This window comes from Fundulus heteroclitus, chromosome 2 (assembly GCF_011125445.2).
Source record: "Fundulus heteroclitus isolate FHET01 chromosome 2, MU-UCD_Fhet_4.1, whole genome shotgun sequence".
Taxonomy (NCBI): domain Eukaryota; kingdom Metazoa; phylum Chordata; class Actinopteri; order Cyprinodontiformes; family Fundulidae; genus Fundulus; species Fundulus heteroclitus.
The window spans coordinates 32,767,524-32,784,868 of record NC_046362.1 but is presented as its reverse complement, the minus strand read 5'-3'; the positions used below and the strand labels follow the sequence as shown (position 1 = coordinate 32,784,868).

At 38.2% G+C, this 17,345-nt stretch overlaps 1 protein-coding gene across 6 annotated transcripts in view; it reads left to right on the top strand.

Annotated features, from left to right (window-relative positions):
* The first annotated feature begins 6,037 nt into the window (after nucleotides 1-6,037).
* The window catches only part of phf21ab (PHD finger protein 21Ab), a 39,353-nt gene continuing 28,045 nt past the window's right edge, over nucleotides 6,038-17,345 (top strand). For 4 of the 6 annotated variants that reach the window (XM_036125508.1, XM_036125524.1, XM_036125516.1 and 1 more), the window contains exons 1-4: nucleotides 6,038-6,260; nucleotides 14,884-14,923; nucleotides 15,935-16,139; nucleotides 16,231-16,320. In XM_036125508.1, the coding sequence (XP_035981401.1) occupies nucleotides 16,032-16,139; nucleotides 16,231-16,320 (198 nt within the window). In that variant the 5' untranslated portion in view covers nucleotides 6,038-6,260; nucleotides 14,884-14,923; nucleotides 15,935-16,031. The remainder of the gene's footprint in view (nucleotides 6,261-14,883; nucleotides 14,924-15,934; nucleotides 16,140-16,230; nucleotides 16,321-17,345) is intronic. The other 2 variants (XM_036125515.1, XM_036125519.1) reach the window with 2 other exon arrangements.

Here is a 17,345-nt window from a genome sequence, read left to right as displayed (position 1 = left end):
GGGGCCTGATGTGATACAGGTAGTTTCCAGCTTTGTAAGACGTGTAGCCCACAACAACTTCATGGAAAAAAAACAACGTTTATGTTAGCAGACATACCAGTTTTATTGGTTTGCCTAAATTCCCCATGGCTGGGTTGATCCACACCAGGTGACTTGATTGACCTCACTGGGTTTAGTCTTAGCCCATCTGCAGTAGAATGACCCAACACATCCAGCAGGACCACTCTTTGGTATTATTCACAGTTTGAAAAAAGGAAGAGGCAAACTTTACTATACCCATTAGCCCCCGACCACCCTGACTCCCCATGACCCTGCAAAGACAAGTGGGAAAAGACAATGGGTGTTCATAGATGACACCAAATCTAATTCACTGACCTCTAATCTCCATTGGGGTATCAGAATTATTGACAAAGAGCATTTTATCATCTGAGAAGTACACATTTATGTTGAAAAAAAGTGAAATAAACTACTTTTAAAGACAAAAACGCAGTAATGTTATGTGACCACCAGGGGGTGCTAAAACACAGTAACAGCAAGTCAAGATCCACTCGTTTAAAAAAATGAAACTGATATATTATGTTTATTACTTGTGAAGTGAAATATTTTTAAAGGCTTTACCTCTTGTAATTTTGATTATTATGGTTTATGGTCCTATTATGGTCAGCACAACCATGAAGAAGACCGCTGACCCTACAGATGTCCTGAAGACAACATCCATTGACTGGGTAAGCCACAAAAAGGCGTTGCTAAATAAGCTGTTTGTTTACAGAGTGCTGTATGCAGTCATATTAAAAGAAAGTTGAGTGGAAGGAAAAAGTGTAGTAGGAAAAGGTTTCATCAACAACAGGGACAACTGCAACCTTCTGACTACTGTCAAGCAAAATAATTTCAAGAATATGTTGGAGCTTCACAAGCAGTCAGCGAATCAAGAGCCAAAACACAAAATTACATTTTGTTAATACGGTTTAGGGTTTTGTCAGTGTTCTTATTTTAGGTAGTCTCTGTGGTTTATTTCTAACCTTTTATGGTTTGTGATTTTTCTGATTCACCCTTGTCTCTTATTCATATCTATCAGCGAGAGAACAAGAATTTCATTGGATTTTTGTTATGACAGTGGCATTAAACCTAAACACCAAGATTAGGCCATGTTACGTTTTTCCTTCATGTTTTAATCACCTATTCCCTCATTTTTGTCTTCTTATTGCCACAGGTTGATCCCGGTTTGTTGTCTTGTGTTTCTCCACGTTTTTCAGAACTGACTACAGGTTCTGAGTAGGGTTCAGATCTGGGGAGTTGCCTGACCACAGGTCCAACATTTAATGTTCTAACCTTTTTTTAATCCCTGAGCCAGTTTGGACCGGTGCTCCATCATAGTGGAAAACCCACAGATCGTCGTCAAACTGTTCCAGAACTGTTGGAGGATGTTTTGATCCAGCTGCATGGCTGTTTTCTCGTGCAGGACTGGAAGGAGGCTGACTTCCTTGGACGAGAAGCAATTCCAAACATGGATTGAATGCTTGACTGTCATCACCACACAGGAGCTCCAGGCTTTTCTTCTCCAGATGTCTCAAACATTAAGAGGAATTATTTGAGAAAATGACTTTGTAGAATTTTTCTGCTATGTAATTTGTTTTTGTTTTTTCTTGAACAGAAATAGCTGCTTTGCTGCCCCTCTAATCACGTCTCCTTTCTGTACTTGTGGGTGAACTCACTCCAACCTGCTGCAGTAAGCTCTGCACTGGTGGAGTCTTGTCTCTGTAAACCTATTGACGCATCCTGCTCTGCAGCTGAACCACCCAGCTTGAAGCTCTTGGCGGTCCAGAAACAATTTCACCAGCCTTTTCTTGCAACAGAGGCCCTTTTGATGCAAAGCAATGATTTTTCCACGGCTAGAAACCACGGCTAACTAATAACACCATATCTGAGCCCCTTTTAATAACACCTTGTCTACAGATTAGACTGATTAGAGTTCAGCTGGAATCTTTCACAGCTTGATCTGATCGGTTTGGCCTACCTGCATGGAAAATGTTAGTTTTTTAAAGCATTTAGTTGTAAAGTAAAACTTTGAAACCACAGCTTTAAGTAAGGGTAAATGAATCTGCGCCTGATCAGCCTGAGAACAAGTGAAACTGTCAGGACAGAAACTGGAGCAGCAGAGGCTGTAAAACTCACCTTTAGTCTCTCCGCAGAAACGTTTGTCCGTGCAGACTTGGGTAGGACAATGACCTGCAGGGAAGGTCAGAGTAAATTTGAAGGTGAGGCTCAGATGTCTTCATTTGTGTTATATCTCCCTCTAGTGGTCGATGTGGGTCAGTGCGGTTTGGTAAATAACAGCTGTCTGTTTGCTCAGACAAAGAGCAGCAGCTGTCCTCAGAGCGTCAGTTTAATATCAGTCTGATCTGAAGGAGGCTAGAGATCTGAAACGATGCATCTGAATCATAATTCCTCCATCAGACCTTTGACTGAAAGTATGATGGCTTAGAGAATCAATCCTATCTTCTTTTGAGTCAGAATACATGCAAAATTACATTGAGGCACAGTCTGCTGAGTATATACAGCTTCCGTGTATATATCCTTTTTACTTGTTATTTTACTGTATTCTTATTTTTTGTCTGCACCATCAATACCAAGTCAAATTCCTTGTAAGTGCAAACCTACTTGGCGATTAAACTTGATTCTGATTCTGATTCTGAAAAGGAACATCTGGAAATCAGATTTATTGGTTTATATACCTCCCCTCACTTTATTTTCATTGCATACAGTAATAAGCCGACATTTCTGATTCTTATTCCTAAACATTAATTTATTATTACTATTTAATATGTATCATATATAACAATAAATCATTTCATAATAACCGTATGTATGCATTGTATTATATATGTAATTATATTATTAGTCAATTAATGAAAAATAATTGTCTATTTATTCATTTAAAATCACTTGCAAATTAATTATCTGTTTACGTTTTTTGTAACAGAATTGTAATCTATGGTACATTTTAACTTAATGATTATTTATTAGTAATTGAATCTATAATAATAATAATAATAATAATAATGCGTAATAGTTGGGGGTGAAGTGGTTAGCACAGTTGCCTTGCAGCAAGGCGTGGACACTTTGCATGGCATCTTGCTGCTACAAATACTTGCATTATTCATATTGTCTTACACATAACTTTTCTGTACATATAAAATGTATTTTCTTGGGTTTGTTGCAACTACATTCCAGACAAATGACAAATGCTTATATTTATAATGTTTCTATTTTGTCTTCTGTTTTTACTTAAAGCCTTGCAAAGAAATGTTGCTTCAATGTACACTGTGAATGACAATAAAGTCGGTTTAAATCGTATTTATTTAATTACACATTTTACTCTAACGCCAGAAGTCAGGGTCACACCACAGTAAATTTTGGAGGTTGAAACAGACTAAAGCTCCTTCAAAATGTCAAGTAATGATATATGGGGCTAAGGTGGTGCAGGAGCTTGGGAATTCATCCTATAAGTGGCAGGTTGCTGGTGCGAAACCCCGTTATGACCGCGTCAGTTGTTCTGTCCTTAGCCAAGAAGACACTTCCCTTGCTTTGCTGCTGCCGGTGGTCAGAGAGCGCAGTGACGCAGATTGTTTGGCAGTCCCACTTCTGTCAAGCCTCATCTACAAAAACACAAACACGATACATTTTTAGAAACGATTAAGAAAATAAATGTTCGACTAAACACAGCAGCATTAACGTTAGCCACTAATCTTAACTATCATGCTAGTTGCCCGGGCTAACGGCGCCGGCAGGTGGCAGGTATCTGACACTGCAAAAAAAAAAAAAAAAAAACACTGGGCATGTGCAACTCATGTGAAGTAAACACAGCACCACCGCCGACCCGGGATCTGACACAAACCTTTACACATGTTCGCCGTGGTTGTTTTGTGAGTTGGACACGCTATGTAGAGCGGGCCCCTCAGAATGGAAGAATCTGAGGATGCTACTGACCGCCGTAACAAAGCTGCCACACTGGATGGTGCCATCTTTGTTGTTTTTTGTGAAAGTGAGACACGTGTGCTTTACAGAGCGAGGCAAAGCTACGAGATCATTGTAGCTGTAGAGTAAAACATGTGGCTTGCATTTACACATGGAAAAACTGGGGTTTCAAAATGTAGCCAATATTGGACCCGGTTTAAAAAATTATCGTTTACGGTCTCCCAAAACACCGGATCCATGTGGACACACGGCCTAAACGACAAAATACTTTTGCAGATACATCTAATCTTATACTATAGGTACATTATATGCTTCTAAAGGCATAGGATGCTGGAGGACATGAGGAAAAATTTTCCTCTCTTATTGACTTTTTCCTACTACTCTCCAATTTTGCATTATCTGCTGTTATTTCCACTATTAAAGTGTAACTCACCCTGATGTAAAGGCAACCAAAGTGTGCTGTTCCAGGGGACACGGATTAGCGGAGGGAGTCTTAAGCAGGGCTCTTTGCTGCGGCGGCTAGGACGAGGGAAAGTAACCAGCTAAAACATGGAGTGACCAGAGCAACATCTGGAGGTTTTGTGACGGAACTGTCTTTTGAGATGGAGGATTTTCCACCTTCCAAATGCAGGGCTATGGCGATGAAAGCATGTACCATTTGAACCAATAAGAAAAATCAACGGCAATAGCCACCATTCAACCCTAAGAGGGCAGCACTAAGACAGTTTTTAGACCAATATCATAGAACTAAACAAGTTCACATAAATGTAAAATGTAAAAAAAAATGTCACTGTAACATTAAAGCAGCACCCTATTGGCTCCCACGTACTCGGGCTGTTCTCCAATGACGAAAAGTCGTTAATATTCAAGTAAAAAATTATAATTTTCCACAATTAAAGGTATACATTTGCTGTATAAAAACTAGGATATCTTTTCCAGACAAAGCAAGTCTTTTCAAACCTCTACTTGGTTGTAGCAGATGACTGTTCACATATGGTCCAATGTATTATTCTAATCTTAACTGTGATGTTTTCAATAGCTGTGAGCAGAAAACTGTTACATTTAGCAGAAAGGAAGTTTTGATAATGTGAATCTACGTCTAATTAATATACATAGTATAAATTACATTAATTCTTCAACAATATTCTATTTTATTGAACATGATTGTAATTATGTGTATACATTTTATGTGTTTTTGTAATGTGCCTTGAAACGAAATTTGTTGTGAATTTGGGCTATAATAATAAACTGAACTGATTAAAATTATTTATTTAATTGTTTTTCAAAACATTTTTACTAAATATGTGTTTGCTGTTTTTTTATATATTGTTCTTAAACGTGTAGCATTCTGCAAACACACTGCTTGCAGTTTATTAATGCATAGTTCAAGCAATGCTATTGTAGCATTCAACCAGACACTAGAATAAATAAACAAATCACTGATGTAAAATTGTTTTCCTGTTTTGTCCTGTTTATAATCGAGATAAAGCTCTTTTCCAGCTCCCATTCCTCTACTTGTGTGTTTCTCTGTGTGGCGGTTTCTCAGCTGAAAACACTGGAGCAGAGAGAAAAGGCCGTGCCACCTGTCCTCATCTTCCTCCTCCTCTTCTTCCACAAAGTGCATCAACAGTCCGGCGGCTCCAGCAGCGAACAGCCGAACATGGAGGCTGGGAGCGGACGGCCCGCCTGTGAGGAGGAGAACACAACAGGAACACAACTCCATCCGCGGCGTGTGTGTGAACGGGTGTGTGTGTGTGTACGAGAAAGACTTTCTCTCCGTAGAGTTTCACTGAGTTTACATCCGGGTTTTTTCCCTAGGCAATGGGAGTCGCAGCACCGCCGTTCCTTAGGCAAAGTGAAATAAATTCGCCGCACCGACACAAAAAGTAGTTCGCTCACCGAACAGCTCTTCTGTCCGGCTCGGTTCAATGATCCGTCCGTTTTAACGAACTTTGGCGCCGAACCGAGCCAGCATCAAACGCTTCGTGGTGGATTTGGGAGTTTTTTGTGGGCCCGTGTGTAGTTTTCGTGGCCCCTTCCTCCAGCTCGGCGGCGCAGGGATCTGTGTTGTGCTGAGGCTGAGCTGAATGAGATTGAAGAAGAGTTCTTCTTGTTTTGTAGCTTCAGTTTCTCTGTTTTTACTCGTTTATTTTTTACTCCAACAGCAGAACAAAGTGCGGTTCTGCGGGCAGGAGGCGGCCGGACTCTCGCTCAGCTGTGGCTCCACCGTAGATCGGCTGCTGGGAGGAAAATATTTAATTAATCTGGAGGAGGACTGCTGCTGAGTAAGTGGGCTTTTTTTTTTCTAATTTCATAACTTTAATTCAGTCCTGCGTTGAAGTTCAGGAGGCTGCAGGCTGACTACGAGGCTCGGAGCAGGTGTGCGGGCAGGTGTGTGAGCGGCCGCGGGGTGTGTGTCCCGGTTGGCTGTGTGTGTTTAGCTGCGGACCGAGGTTCTGGAGTTCTGGAGGACAAGGGGCCGACAGAACTTAGAGCCACCGACAGACGGCGGTTATCCGCCGGGGTTTGTTCCGAAAAGATGGCGTCCTTCAGGGCTGCCGCTCATCCTCTCCTTGGGTTTTTCCTCGGGGTCTCCCACGGAGACTCACCACGTCTCTTTGCGTGAAGTTATCCGCCTGCTGGCGCCGTTAGCCCGGGCAGCTAGCATGGTAGTTAGCGTTAGCGGCTAACGTTAACGGTGCTGAAGTGCGCCTGTGACGGACAGCTGGTCAGAAAATAACCGTTCTGCTATTTTTTTCCCCACTCAATCTGAGCTAAACTGAGCTGTTTAAACGTTTACTTAATTGTTTTACACAAATTTTAGACTGTATTAAAACACATAATAAAGTTTATGTAACTTATTGTCACACAAAAAAGTGCATATTTGGCATCTAGACCACCTTGGAATGGGTTGTGCCTGCTAACAGTAAAATTTAGATGTTCATATATTGTTTTGAGTTGTTCTAAAATTAACTTTTTTTTCCTCCCAAAAATGAAACTTTCAGTGTGATTTCATGATTTTTAATTTTGACCACCTTAGCTAGGGTCCTGCATGAAAACTGCAACTCTTAAGATAGATAGATATCTTTATTGTCATTTTGTATGCACAAAGTGCGTACAGAACGAAATTTCGTGTGCATACAGCTTGAAAAGACAATTTAAAACTGGAGCAAATAATCTACCCTGATTTAATCATTCTTTAAAGTTGTGAAAACAACAACTGCCAAAAAAAAGGTCAATTTCAATTATTATGCACTTAGTTTTAGGAGATGTAGATTTAGTGTACTCCTAGTTTGATGAATGCATGTGTTGGATTTGTGATCTTATTTGATTTGAATGGCAGAGAAAGCTTTAAAATATTTCCATAATTTTTGACAAGTAGAAGAAGTTCATCAGACTTTTAAGATCTGTAAGCGGCGCGGAATAATTCTTGGTAATATAACAAGGTCCAGATACAAAAAAAAAAACAGTAGAAAATACTACTTTTTTAACTTTGAAAAATAATCTAAAACTTTTTTTTTTTAAATGCAGCCCATATTTTAAAGTATGTGTGAGTCAGTTTGACTGTTTTTAGACATTAAATCTGCTTTGATTTATAATTTTAAGGCGGTTCAAAGTCTCTGAAAACAGCGGAATGCGCCTTTAGTGGGGGGCTGCCAATCGGACACCAGCTTCAGGCCGTATCCACTTGTTCTCGGTGAACGGTCGGCGCTTTTCACACCGACAAAAAAAGCGACAAAACAACGAAGATCCTGCCTAAATGTCCCCCTCTCCCCGCGGCTGGGAGTCTGCCAGGCGGCTCGGCGGGCTCGATGGGCCCGGCCGCGGTCGGTTGGCGGCGGTTCGGTGAGCCGCCTCTCCCGGAATCGAAAGAAAAGCGGAGTTTGGAGAGAGCTGCTGTCAGGATCAACCCTCCATCTTAGCCTCACTTCTCGCTGTTTTCGGGCCTCTGCTGCTGCGGCGGCATGCGGGGCTCCGTGGAAGTTTCTATCCCGACAACTTTCCGAACCCGTTCCGGAGCGGTCGGTCCAAATCCCGGCCGGGACGGCGAGCCCGGTATCCCCCACCACCACCCACCCCCCTGCTGCCGCATCCCTCCCCGCTGGGAATCCCAGAGTTTAATGTGAAGCTGCTGTTGGGGTTTAATAAATACACCTTCACTGCAGCCTTTAGTTATGCCTAAACTGCTTTAATATTGTTCCCCTGTTTATTTATATTTTTAGATATTGTGCTTTTATCTGCGGGGATAAACTAGATTCATGTTTAAAAATACAACAAACCCTACGAGGTTGTTTTATTTTAATTATTTTAATTTATTTCTAATAAAAAAAACTGATAGTTTTGTTTCCCACTAAACTTAAAGGCAACATTTTAATACTCTTAAATCCATCTGAAATGGTTCTGATTTATGCAATTATTGAATATATATTTTTTAAATCAGGTGCTAACAGAGATTCAGGCTGCTTTTAGCGCCTTGCAGCAAGACAGTCAGGGGTTCAAATCCCAGCCTGGGCTCTTTCTGCATGGTGTTTGCATGTTCTCCCTGTGCATGTGTGGGTTCTCTCTGGGTACTCCGGCTTCCTGCCGCAGTCTAAAAACACGGTTAATTAATTTAGGTTAATTGGTCTCTGTAAATGGCCCTTAGGTGTGAGAGTCCATGGTTGTTTGTCCAGGTGCACCCCGCCCCTCACCCAATGACAGCTGGAGACAGAAAAGCTGATGTAGACGATGGATAACAGAGATTCAAATGTTTATAAAATCAAAATACTCAAAAGTTCACAGATTTAAAAAAAAAAAATTCGTTAGAAAAGCTCTGGCAAAGAATACAATTTGGAGAGTACTACTGTGTACTTACATGCTTCAATGTAAATGCCACATACTACGTCTATTTTTTATTTTTTTATTTTTTTTTACATCTTGAAGCTCTATGTTGTATTTAATTACTTGAAAGTACTTATTGTATCCCAGCACGTTTCCCTGGGGCTTCCGGACTTTATTCTGGTTTCTCTGCAGGTTTGAAGCAGAATAGGCGCTAATATGTTACACACCTCAGTGGTTTGTTGTATTTTATTAGTCTTTAGTACTCATTAAACCATGTTAGAGTTATTTTAATCATTCCGCCAAACTTTAGACATAAGTAGTTAATTTTACTTCAGTATAAGTCGTTTTAATATAATCCAACTGGCTTTAACATGGATCACTGTAGGATTGCTATAGTTGCAGTTTTAATATTAAAGGAGTTTTTATCAGTTACTTGGGTTTAAATAAAAATACTGAAGAGAAACTACAAAGAATGCTGCAGAGAAAGTTTTCTAAAAAGTTTTTAAAAGGTATTTAGTTACTTTATCTGTCTTTAATGCACTGCTGTGTACATTCTAGTAAATTGTACTTGAAAAGCAAAAGTACTCGAGTATTTTCCTATTTAATAAAGCTGTATTTTTATTTTCCTGCACTTCACAGTAAATATTATATTTAGATCTTGACTATGCAGGATTTACTTTGTACCACTAAATCAAAATACCATGTTAAACTACTTTGTAAGTAAACTTACGCATAACTTAAGTTGTTTTTAAATCTGGTACTTTCAGAGTTTGAGCTCTTTGTTCACTCAAAACATTAAAAAAAGAATATAAGTAAATATTTGACCATTTAAAGTGTTTTAAAGAAAACAAGTATTTCTTATGCAGTTTAAAGTACTTCTATGTAAGTACAATTGATAAAGTATTTCCCCCATTTTAAAGACAACCAACAATACTTCTACTTTTCTGCTCCTCAGAGTAAATTATGCAGTTTATCTGATCTGGAAGCTCAGGTTTGCTGAACGAGGAGTAAAGTAGTACTACTAAATGAAAGTAAACTGAAGTATTTTCATCCTGCATTACTTTATTATTGTTTCCTGGTACATTATTCTGTTTTTTTCTGTGAGAAAAAAACTGATAAATACTATTAAAGTACTCAGTACGAGCCAGACTACCCCACTCTGTATACTTACCTCTGCTGTCGTTACTGTAAAGGTGCAGAAAGCAGCTTAGAAACGTATACTTAGGTCTTAGTACTTTTAAAGTGACTGTATTACACAGTTTAAAAGTAAACAAAGTACTTTGTCCTTTTACTATATTAAACATTTTAATCATATTTTGCTCAGTTTCATTTCTGTGGTACATTTGACATGGAAATGTACTTTTTAACGACCTCCACCCACCTGAGTACTACAGGTACTTCAGTCATCGCATGTTTAAAGTACTGATAGAAGGATTTTAGTTTAGCGTAATATGCTGGGGTACTATAATGATACTATAGTAGCTTCTGATGGGCACAAACTTTACCAAGTTTCAGTTTTCAGTCCAACTTCAGACAGAAACGGGTCAATGGAGCTGAATGGCTTTCACGCTTTGTTGTATTTAGACTTTGAAAGTATTTTCAACAGAGTTTCAGGTCTTTATCTGAAGTATTTTGAATTGGATAAATCTCACCGCTTTAAAAAGAATATTTTATTTAAGTTAGTTCAGATTGTCAAATAGTTTTTATAACCTTAGGTTTTATCAGCAGTGGCGTAACAAAGTATTTCCCCTTCCTTAAAAGTACCTCCGTCCACGCGTAGTTTCATTGTTCTTAGAAAGCAAGTAGCTGAGCTACTTTCTTACTATAGGTAGTACTACTACAGGTAGTAGTACTTGTACTTCTAGGCTTGGTGATGTACTTTTTAAACAGGACAACATTTTCCAGGTATTTTTGCTTCTTGCTTCTTTTCTCACTTTCATATGCAGATATTTTATCTAACAGAGTACAGAGTACTACTTATTCTACACTTTATAGCCACCGCCTGGTGAAATGACGGCTTTCAGGGCAGGAAGAGAAGCGCCACGACAGGAAAATGCATCAGAGAAACTAAAGTACAGCTTTTTTTTTGTTTTACAGTTAAAACTAGAGGAAGTTTTTATTTATTTCAAGGTAACTTTTTTTACAGGAAAACATTTAGGCTAGTGGTTTGTAGTAAAATAACAGGACAAAGTTTTGGATACTTTGAAAGTACAGGACCACGGAAGTCTCAAAACTCCATGTTTTTTTTAATTATTATTAAAGTGAAAGTGAAAGTATTTCAATATGGTGCTTCATCCCTGGCTGGGAGCAATACTGTAAATCGTTGCGTGTATAAATGGTTTCACTCCGTTTTTATTATTCTTTAGATTTCCTCTTGATCTGGGCAGCAATAAAGTACTGCAGAACATTTACTTTGAAGTTATTGAAGGAAAATGTTGCTTAAGCTTTTAAAGCTCTACCCTCAGCTGGTTCTGTAAGAACTTCAGGGTTCTAGTATCAGAACCACAAAGGCTTCGTTTGTAGCTGCTTAGTCTGAAATGTTCACAGCTTTTTTTTTTTTTTCTATTGGCTCTCACTAAGCAAAGTGTTTAAAAGTGAGATATTATTGTATTTTCCGTCAAGTTCTGGTGTTAAGTTTCAGTTAAATAACTGCTGGTAAAGTTCCTTAAAGACCAAATATGTCCAAAATGCTTCAGATTTACAGTATATTAGTTTTTTTTTATTGTTGAGAGGCACTAATATCCATTCCAACTTTATTTATAAAGCACTTAAACACACAGAGACCAAAGTGCTGTACTAAAACACAAAAATAAACAGCATAAAAATCGGATCAGTAATGTTGATTAAAAACAATATAGGAAAATAAACCAAAAAAAAACCTGGCATAAAATAATCAACAAACACCAACATCCTCTTGAGTATTAAAAGCCAAGGTAAAAAGATGAGTCTTTAAAAGAGACTAACAGAAGTTCAGCTGTACGTAAAACAGAAAAAAATTGACATTTTCACAGCAAAAATCTCTTTTTGACGTCCTTAAAAGGATCCGAGGAGTTTTTTTAGTGTTTGAAAGTACTTTCTTTGCTGGTTTGTGTATCAGTTGCACGTATTTCCGTTTAGGTTGACTGAGCTCCAGCTGCAGGGATGCTGCATCTGCAGCTTTCAGGACCGGGAGGGAAGGTATTCCTGGCAGAAAGTACAGATTTAAACTACAAGGCAGATGCACATACGTGGGTTCTATGTTTAATCACACTTGCCTGTCCCTCTGGCGTCTTATCAAACGTTTAGGCCCTGAGTTTAACGGGCTTTAGGCTCCAGGATCTTTCCGCCGTTTTATTTGGAAACCTGCAGATTCGTGCAGCTTCACATGAGCCGTGGATGGCCACGTCTGACGGCGTTAAACGACTCACAAAGTGAACGCAGCGGCTTCCTGAATGAGAGACGCACTGAAAACATTTTGATCTTTTAGGTTGACATGTTAAAGGGGACATATTGTGCTTTTTTTTAATGCTGTTTTTTTTTATTTTTTATTTTTTTTTGCATTGAAATCATGCAGTTGTGGTTCTGTTCTGCAATGTTTTGGTCCAATTTCCCTCTTAAACCCTCCCCCACGTCGCAGACTCCACCCTGTTCGGCCATTTTTGTTGTGTCCTGGGGGACGGTGTGATGAGTTGTGTGCGATAGTACACCCAACAACATTGGATGTTTAACCAAAATTGGTTAGCCGGAAGTTTAGCAGTTCTGCTGCTAATATTGTGACTTAATTAAAAAAAAATAAAAAATAAAAAATGTAATGGAGAATACAGAAAAATGAACGGCTTGAAAAATGTGACCCAAAAAGAATATAAAGACATCTATACAGCACTTTTCTGCTCTCCTAGAGACTCCAAGTACACAACGAAATGTATTTAATGGCAAAAAAAAAAGTAAAATTTTCACAATATGTCCTCTTTAAGGCTTTTGTCAGAACAACATGATGAACCAAGTCGTGCACCGGAGAAAAAAACGTTCACTCAGAAAGGCCCTGACAGAGATTGGAACCAACAACCTTACAGCTTTAACTGCTGAGCTGCCCAGTGGGTTCCAGTAATAAACTGGAGGTTCTGCACTGGTTCAGTGTGGTTTATCTACCTTTAATAAACAACTTTTTTTCTAAAAATTGGAGCCTTGCGTCAAAAGTTGAAACTGGAAATAATGCTCGTTTTTAACTCATATTCTCAACCTCTGCCTCTAAGTGGTATTTTTCTGCCTACTGGCTCAGGTTTTTTTTTTATTTTTTATTTTTTATTTTTTATCTCAGTACGTTTCCTCTGGTCGTTGTGATGTAAAAAATCAGGTTTGGTTCCAGGTTAAATGACGATCTTCTTGATCTGCCATGTTTACAGATCCATCGTGTAGTTTCAGCCCCTCAGAGGACTCCGACCATAGACATAATATAAGAGTAGACGCGTCATAGGGCGCAGGTTCGCACGTCAACGTCACCGCCATATTGTATGTGGCAGAAAAAAGTTGAGTTCTGTTATTGTGAACGTGGATCAGAGAAGATGCCTCATTCCTGTGCTGCAATAAATACACACACATGCGCATATATAGATATATATATATTAATACTATATATAGATATATATATATAGCAATATATATTAGTATATATATAGTATATATATATATATATATATATATCTATATATGTGTGTGTCTATATATATCTCTATGTGTGTGTCTCTCTATATATATATCTGTGTGTGTATCTCTATATATATCTATGTGTGTCTCTATATCTATATGTGTGTGGTGTCTCTCTCTCTCTATCTCTGTGTGTGTGTATATATATATCTATCTCTCTATATCTCTATATCTATCTATATATATATCTATATCTATCTCTATCTATATATATATATCTATGTATATGTGTGTCTATATATATATGTATATGTGTGTATATATATATGTATATGTGTGTATATACATATTATATATGTGTGTATATACCTATCTATATATGTGTGTATATACATATATCTATATCTGTGTGTATATACATATATATATATATGTGTATATACATATATAATATATGGTGTATATAAATATATATATATATATGTGTGTATATACATATATATATATATATATATGTATATATGTATATGTATGTATATATATATATATATATATGTATGTATATGTATATGTATGTATATATATATATATATATATATATGTATATATGTATGTGTGTGTGTGTGTTATGAATATAAGGATCAATTTATTAAATCTAAACATTGTGGTCTTCATTATTTCATAAAACCGTGTCACATGTGAACCTTTAGGAACAGACTTTTTGGGTGAGTATTAAAGAGGTAAAATTAATAATATGAGAAAAAAAAAGTCCTAAAGTAAAAATAAACTAACAAACACAGAAGTGATAATGTTATGATAAAAACATCATATTATGAGAATTAAGGGGGAACATTTCCAGAATAATCACAGTTTGCAGAATTATTTCACTCCTGGAGTAATAGGGCCAGGTTAGATTATTTTAATTATTTTTATTCTTTAGGAGAATAAATTCAGGAGAATGTAGCTAAAGGGATACGAAAATAAACTTGTAATATTACAAAAAAGAAATACTACGAATACAAAGTATATTCAGAGATTAAAGTCCCTCTGATACTGTTTAAGTGACTGAGTAACTGCAGATTTGCCACATTTAAGATGGCGGACGCTCTGACGCATCGCAGCGTAGGCAGAACCCGCCCAATGACGCGTCTACTCTTATATTATGTCTATGACTCCGACATCTCTTTTTCTGTAAATGAAACTTGTTTTCTGTGTTTTACCCGGCCAGCAGGGGGCACTGTGGAAAATAATCATTGGGCAAAGGGTGGAAAAAGGAAGATTTCTGCATAAATATGTTGTAATTTGATCCCTATAGTGGATCCTAACATCTTAATTGAAGGATATGGGGAAGGGAAAGGCTTTTGGATTTTTTGCCAAATGGGGATTCGGGTGTTTTTTTTTTTTTTTTTCCCCCATGTCCTCAAATAGACAAATTTGTGACTGTTTGTTTGATTTGTTTTCCAGGGCAGCCAAGAGGGGTGGAGTCCAGTCCCACAGCCAGGTGGTGAGTCCAGTTTAATGTCCATTAAACGGTTCTGTATTAATGTGTCAAGTCTGATTTAAAAGCTTAATCCACCCCTAACTATGACAAGTTTGGTTTTCCTGATGAAGATTTATGAGGAGGAGCTCATTAAAACCAAAGATCCTCAAAGTCTGCAGGACTTCTGCAAATTATTTTAGAGACTATAACGCTGCTGTTGAGAGTAAATCATTTTGAATTACGGCAGATCTGACAGACTGAACGTGGGATCAACTCTCATGTCTTTGTTACTTTTGCATTTATAATTTTTAATGGTTTTCATTTGTTCAAAGTGTTGCTTTAGTGAAAAAGTACACGTGAAATGATGCTTTGTTACTTTTTTCACTACAAAAAGTTATTTTTGCAAGGTTTTCTACATTCCTGTTGCCACTCTTTTTTTTTCCCCTATTCATTTCCTCACGACTTTATTAAAGTATCACCTGTAGCTTAGGTACGTTTTTCACTACATTACATATTGGCCTCATGGAGGAGAAACTTGAGAGATGTCCATCTTTTTCTTGAGTAAATATTTTCATATTGCTTACATATGATAATATGCTTTAAACATTTTGATTTTAAATATGTCGTTATTACTGTAACTATGATTTTAATCTGGCCCAGGTGCAAAGAAATGGGAGTAGTGGCACCTTTTTTCCCCACTTAAAGCACAACTAACCAGTGTCTGAAAGTCCTTCTGTTGTCTGCCAAAGAGTTTTTACAGCCAACACTTTTTATTTTGTCCTCCGCTAGACTGATGACGCGTGTAAAAGTGTCCAAAGTCTACAGAAAGCCCTCTGAAGGCTCTTCAGAACCGTGCAGAACTGTTAATCCAGATCACTTTAAGAGATTAAAGGAAAACCCGGATCACTGTGATCAGTTTGATGCTTTAAAGTAAACCGAAGCCGGAGCATTTCAGGCATAAAACCGTGACCGATGTAAGCTGACGTCAGCGGGGCGTGGTCTCTGTGGTGTGTTTAAGTGCCGTTGTTTCTTCAGGCTCTGCTGACGTGAGGATTCGCAGCAGATGTCTGGTTGGTGTATCAATTCCTAATAAATCCAGCAGTCAGTTTCCTGTTTGGCCTGTGAGCTGTTGATGGCCCTGCACGGCGAGAACGGCGCAGACCTTAATGCCTTTCCTCTTGTTTCCAGCGGCACTTTAATGCTTCAGTTGGATGGTTTTCCTACTGGAGAAGGTGTTCAGGTAAAAGCCCTCTTTACCGCTTTGTGTGCGCTGGTCAGACAGGAAGCTGTCGACACCAGGAAGTCCTCACCTGACCAGTGTGTGTTTCCAGGCTGATCGAACGGCTGGCAGACTGACTGGATCCATGATGGAGCTACAGACGTTACAGGAGGCTCTGAAGGTGGAGATCCAGATCCATCAGGTGAGTTTCCAGGTCGCTGAGTCAGTCTGGGGTTTCCGTTTGTCTGAGTGGTGACTGGCGGAGGCGCGTCGCAGCGGCTTTGATCAGTCTGCTGACCCTGAAACGTCCAATCAGAGTAGGGCTGAACGATTTTGGAAAATAATCTAATTGCGATTTTTTTTTTTTTTTTTTTTTTTTTTTTTTTTTCTTAATATTGCGATTTAATGCGTTTTTTTTTTTTTTCCAGTTTAATTTATCATGTCTATTTAAACATATACAAACAACAAATCAATTTGTTTCCTTGCTGTGCGGATTAGTTGCTAAAACACCCACAGCATCTAAACTCAGAGGAGAAATTATTGCGTTCTGCCTACAATATATTTCAACCAAAATTGCAATTTTGACTTTTCTCTGCATTAACCACAAGCAACAAAAATGGCCTCTAAATAAAGATGTTTGTAAACAAGGACTATTTAAAACAAGAACTTTTTAATGTTTCTATTAATCAGAATATTATTCAAGAGAACAGCTTTTAGTTGATTTGGACATCAATCCTTGTTGAACATAAAGTGCAACCAACAAGCAAGTCTATGTATTAAACTGATTGACCAGAACTTAATGCTACGTATGATTATATAAACTCTAAAACAAGTAATAAAATTAGATTATCTCACTGCTGCAACTGTCTTCCCTTCCATGTGGAGGCAAACCCACTTTAAACATTTTACCAACACCTAATGGACGTGTCTAATTCCTTAATTGTTATATAGGCAAAAATGGCAGACTCTGCGATTTGGAAATTGCGTTTTTTTAAATCGCGATTATATTGAAAATGCGATTAATTGTTCAGCCCTAAATCAGAGCCGGAGCGTGCTGTCAGCGTGGAGCCGAAACTTTGGGTGGAGCGGTCACACAGGTGGAGATAAAGACGCGGCTGCTCAGACTGTATGAAACGTATGAATGTTTTACTTTTTAGTTTTAGGCTTCGGATTCGGTCCATAGGGTCCAGGGTGCTGATGACGAGAGAAGTGGTCGCTATGCAGCAC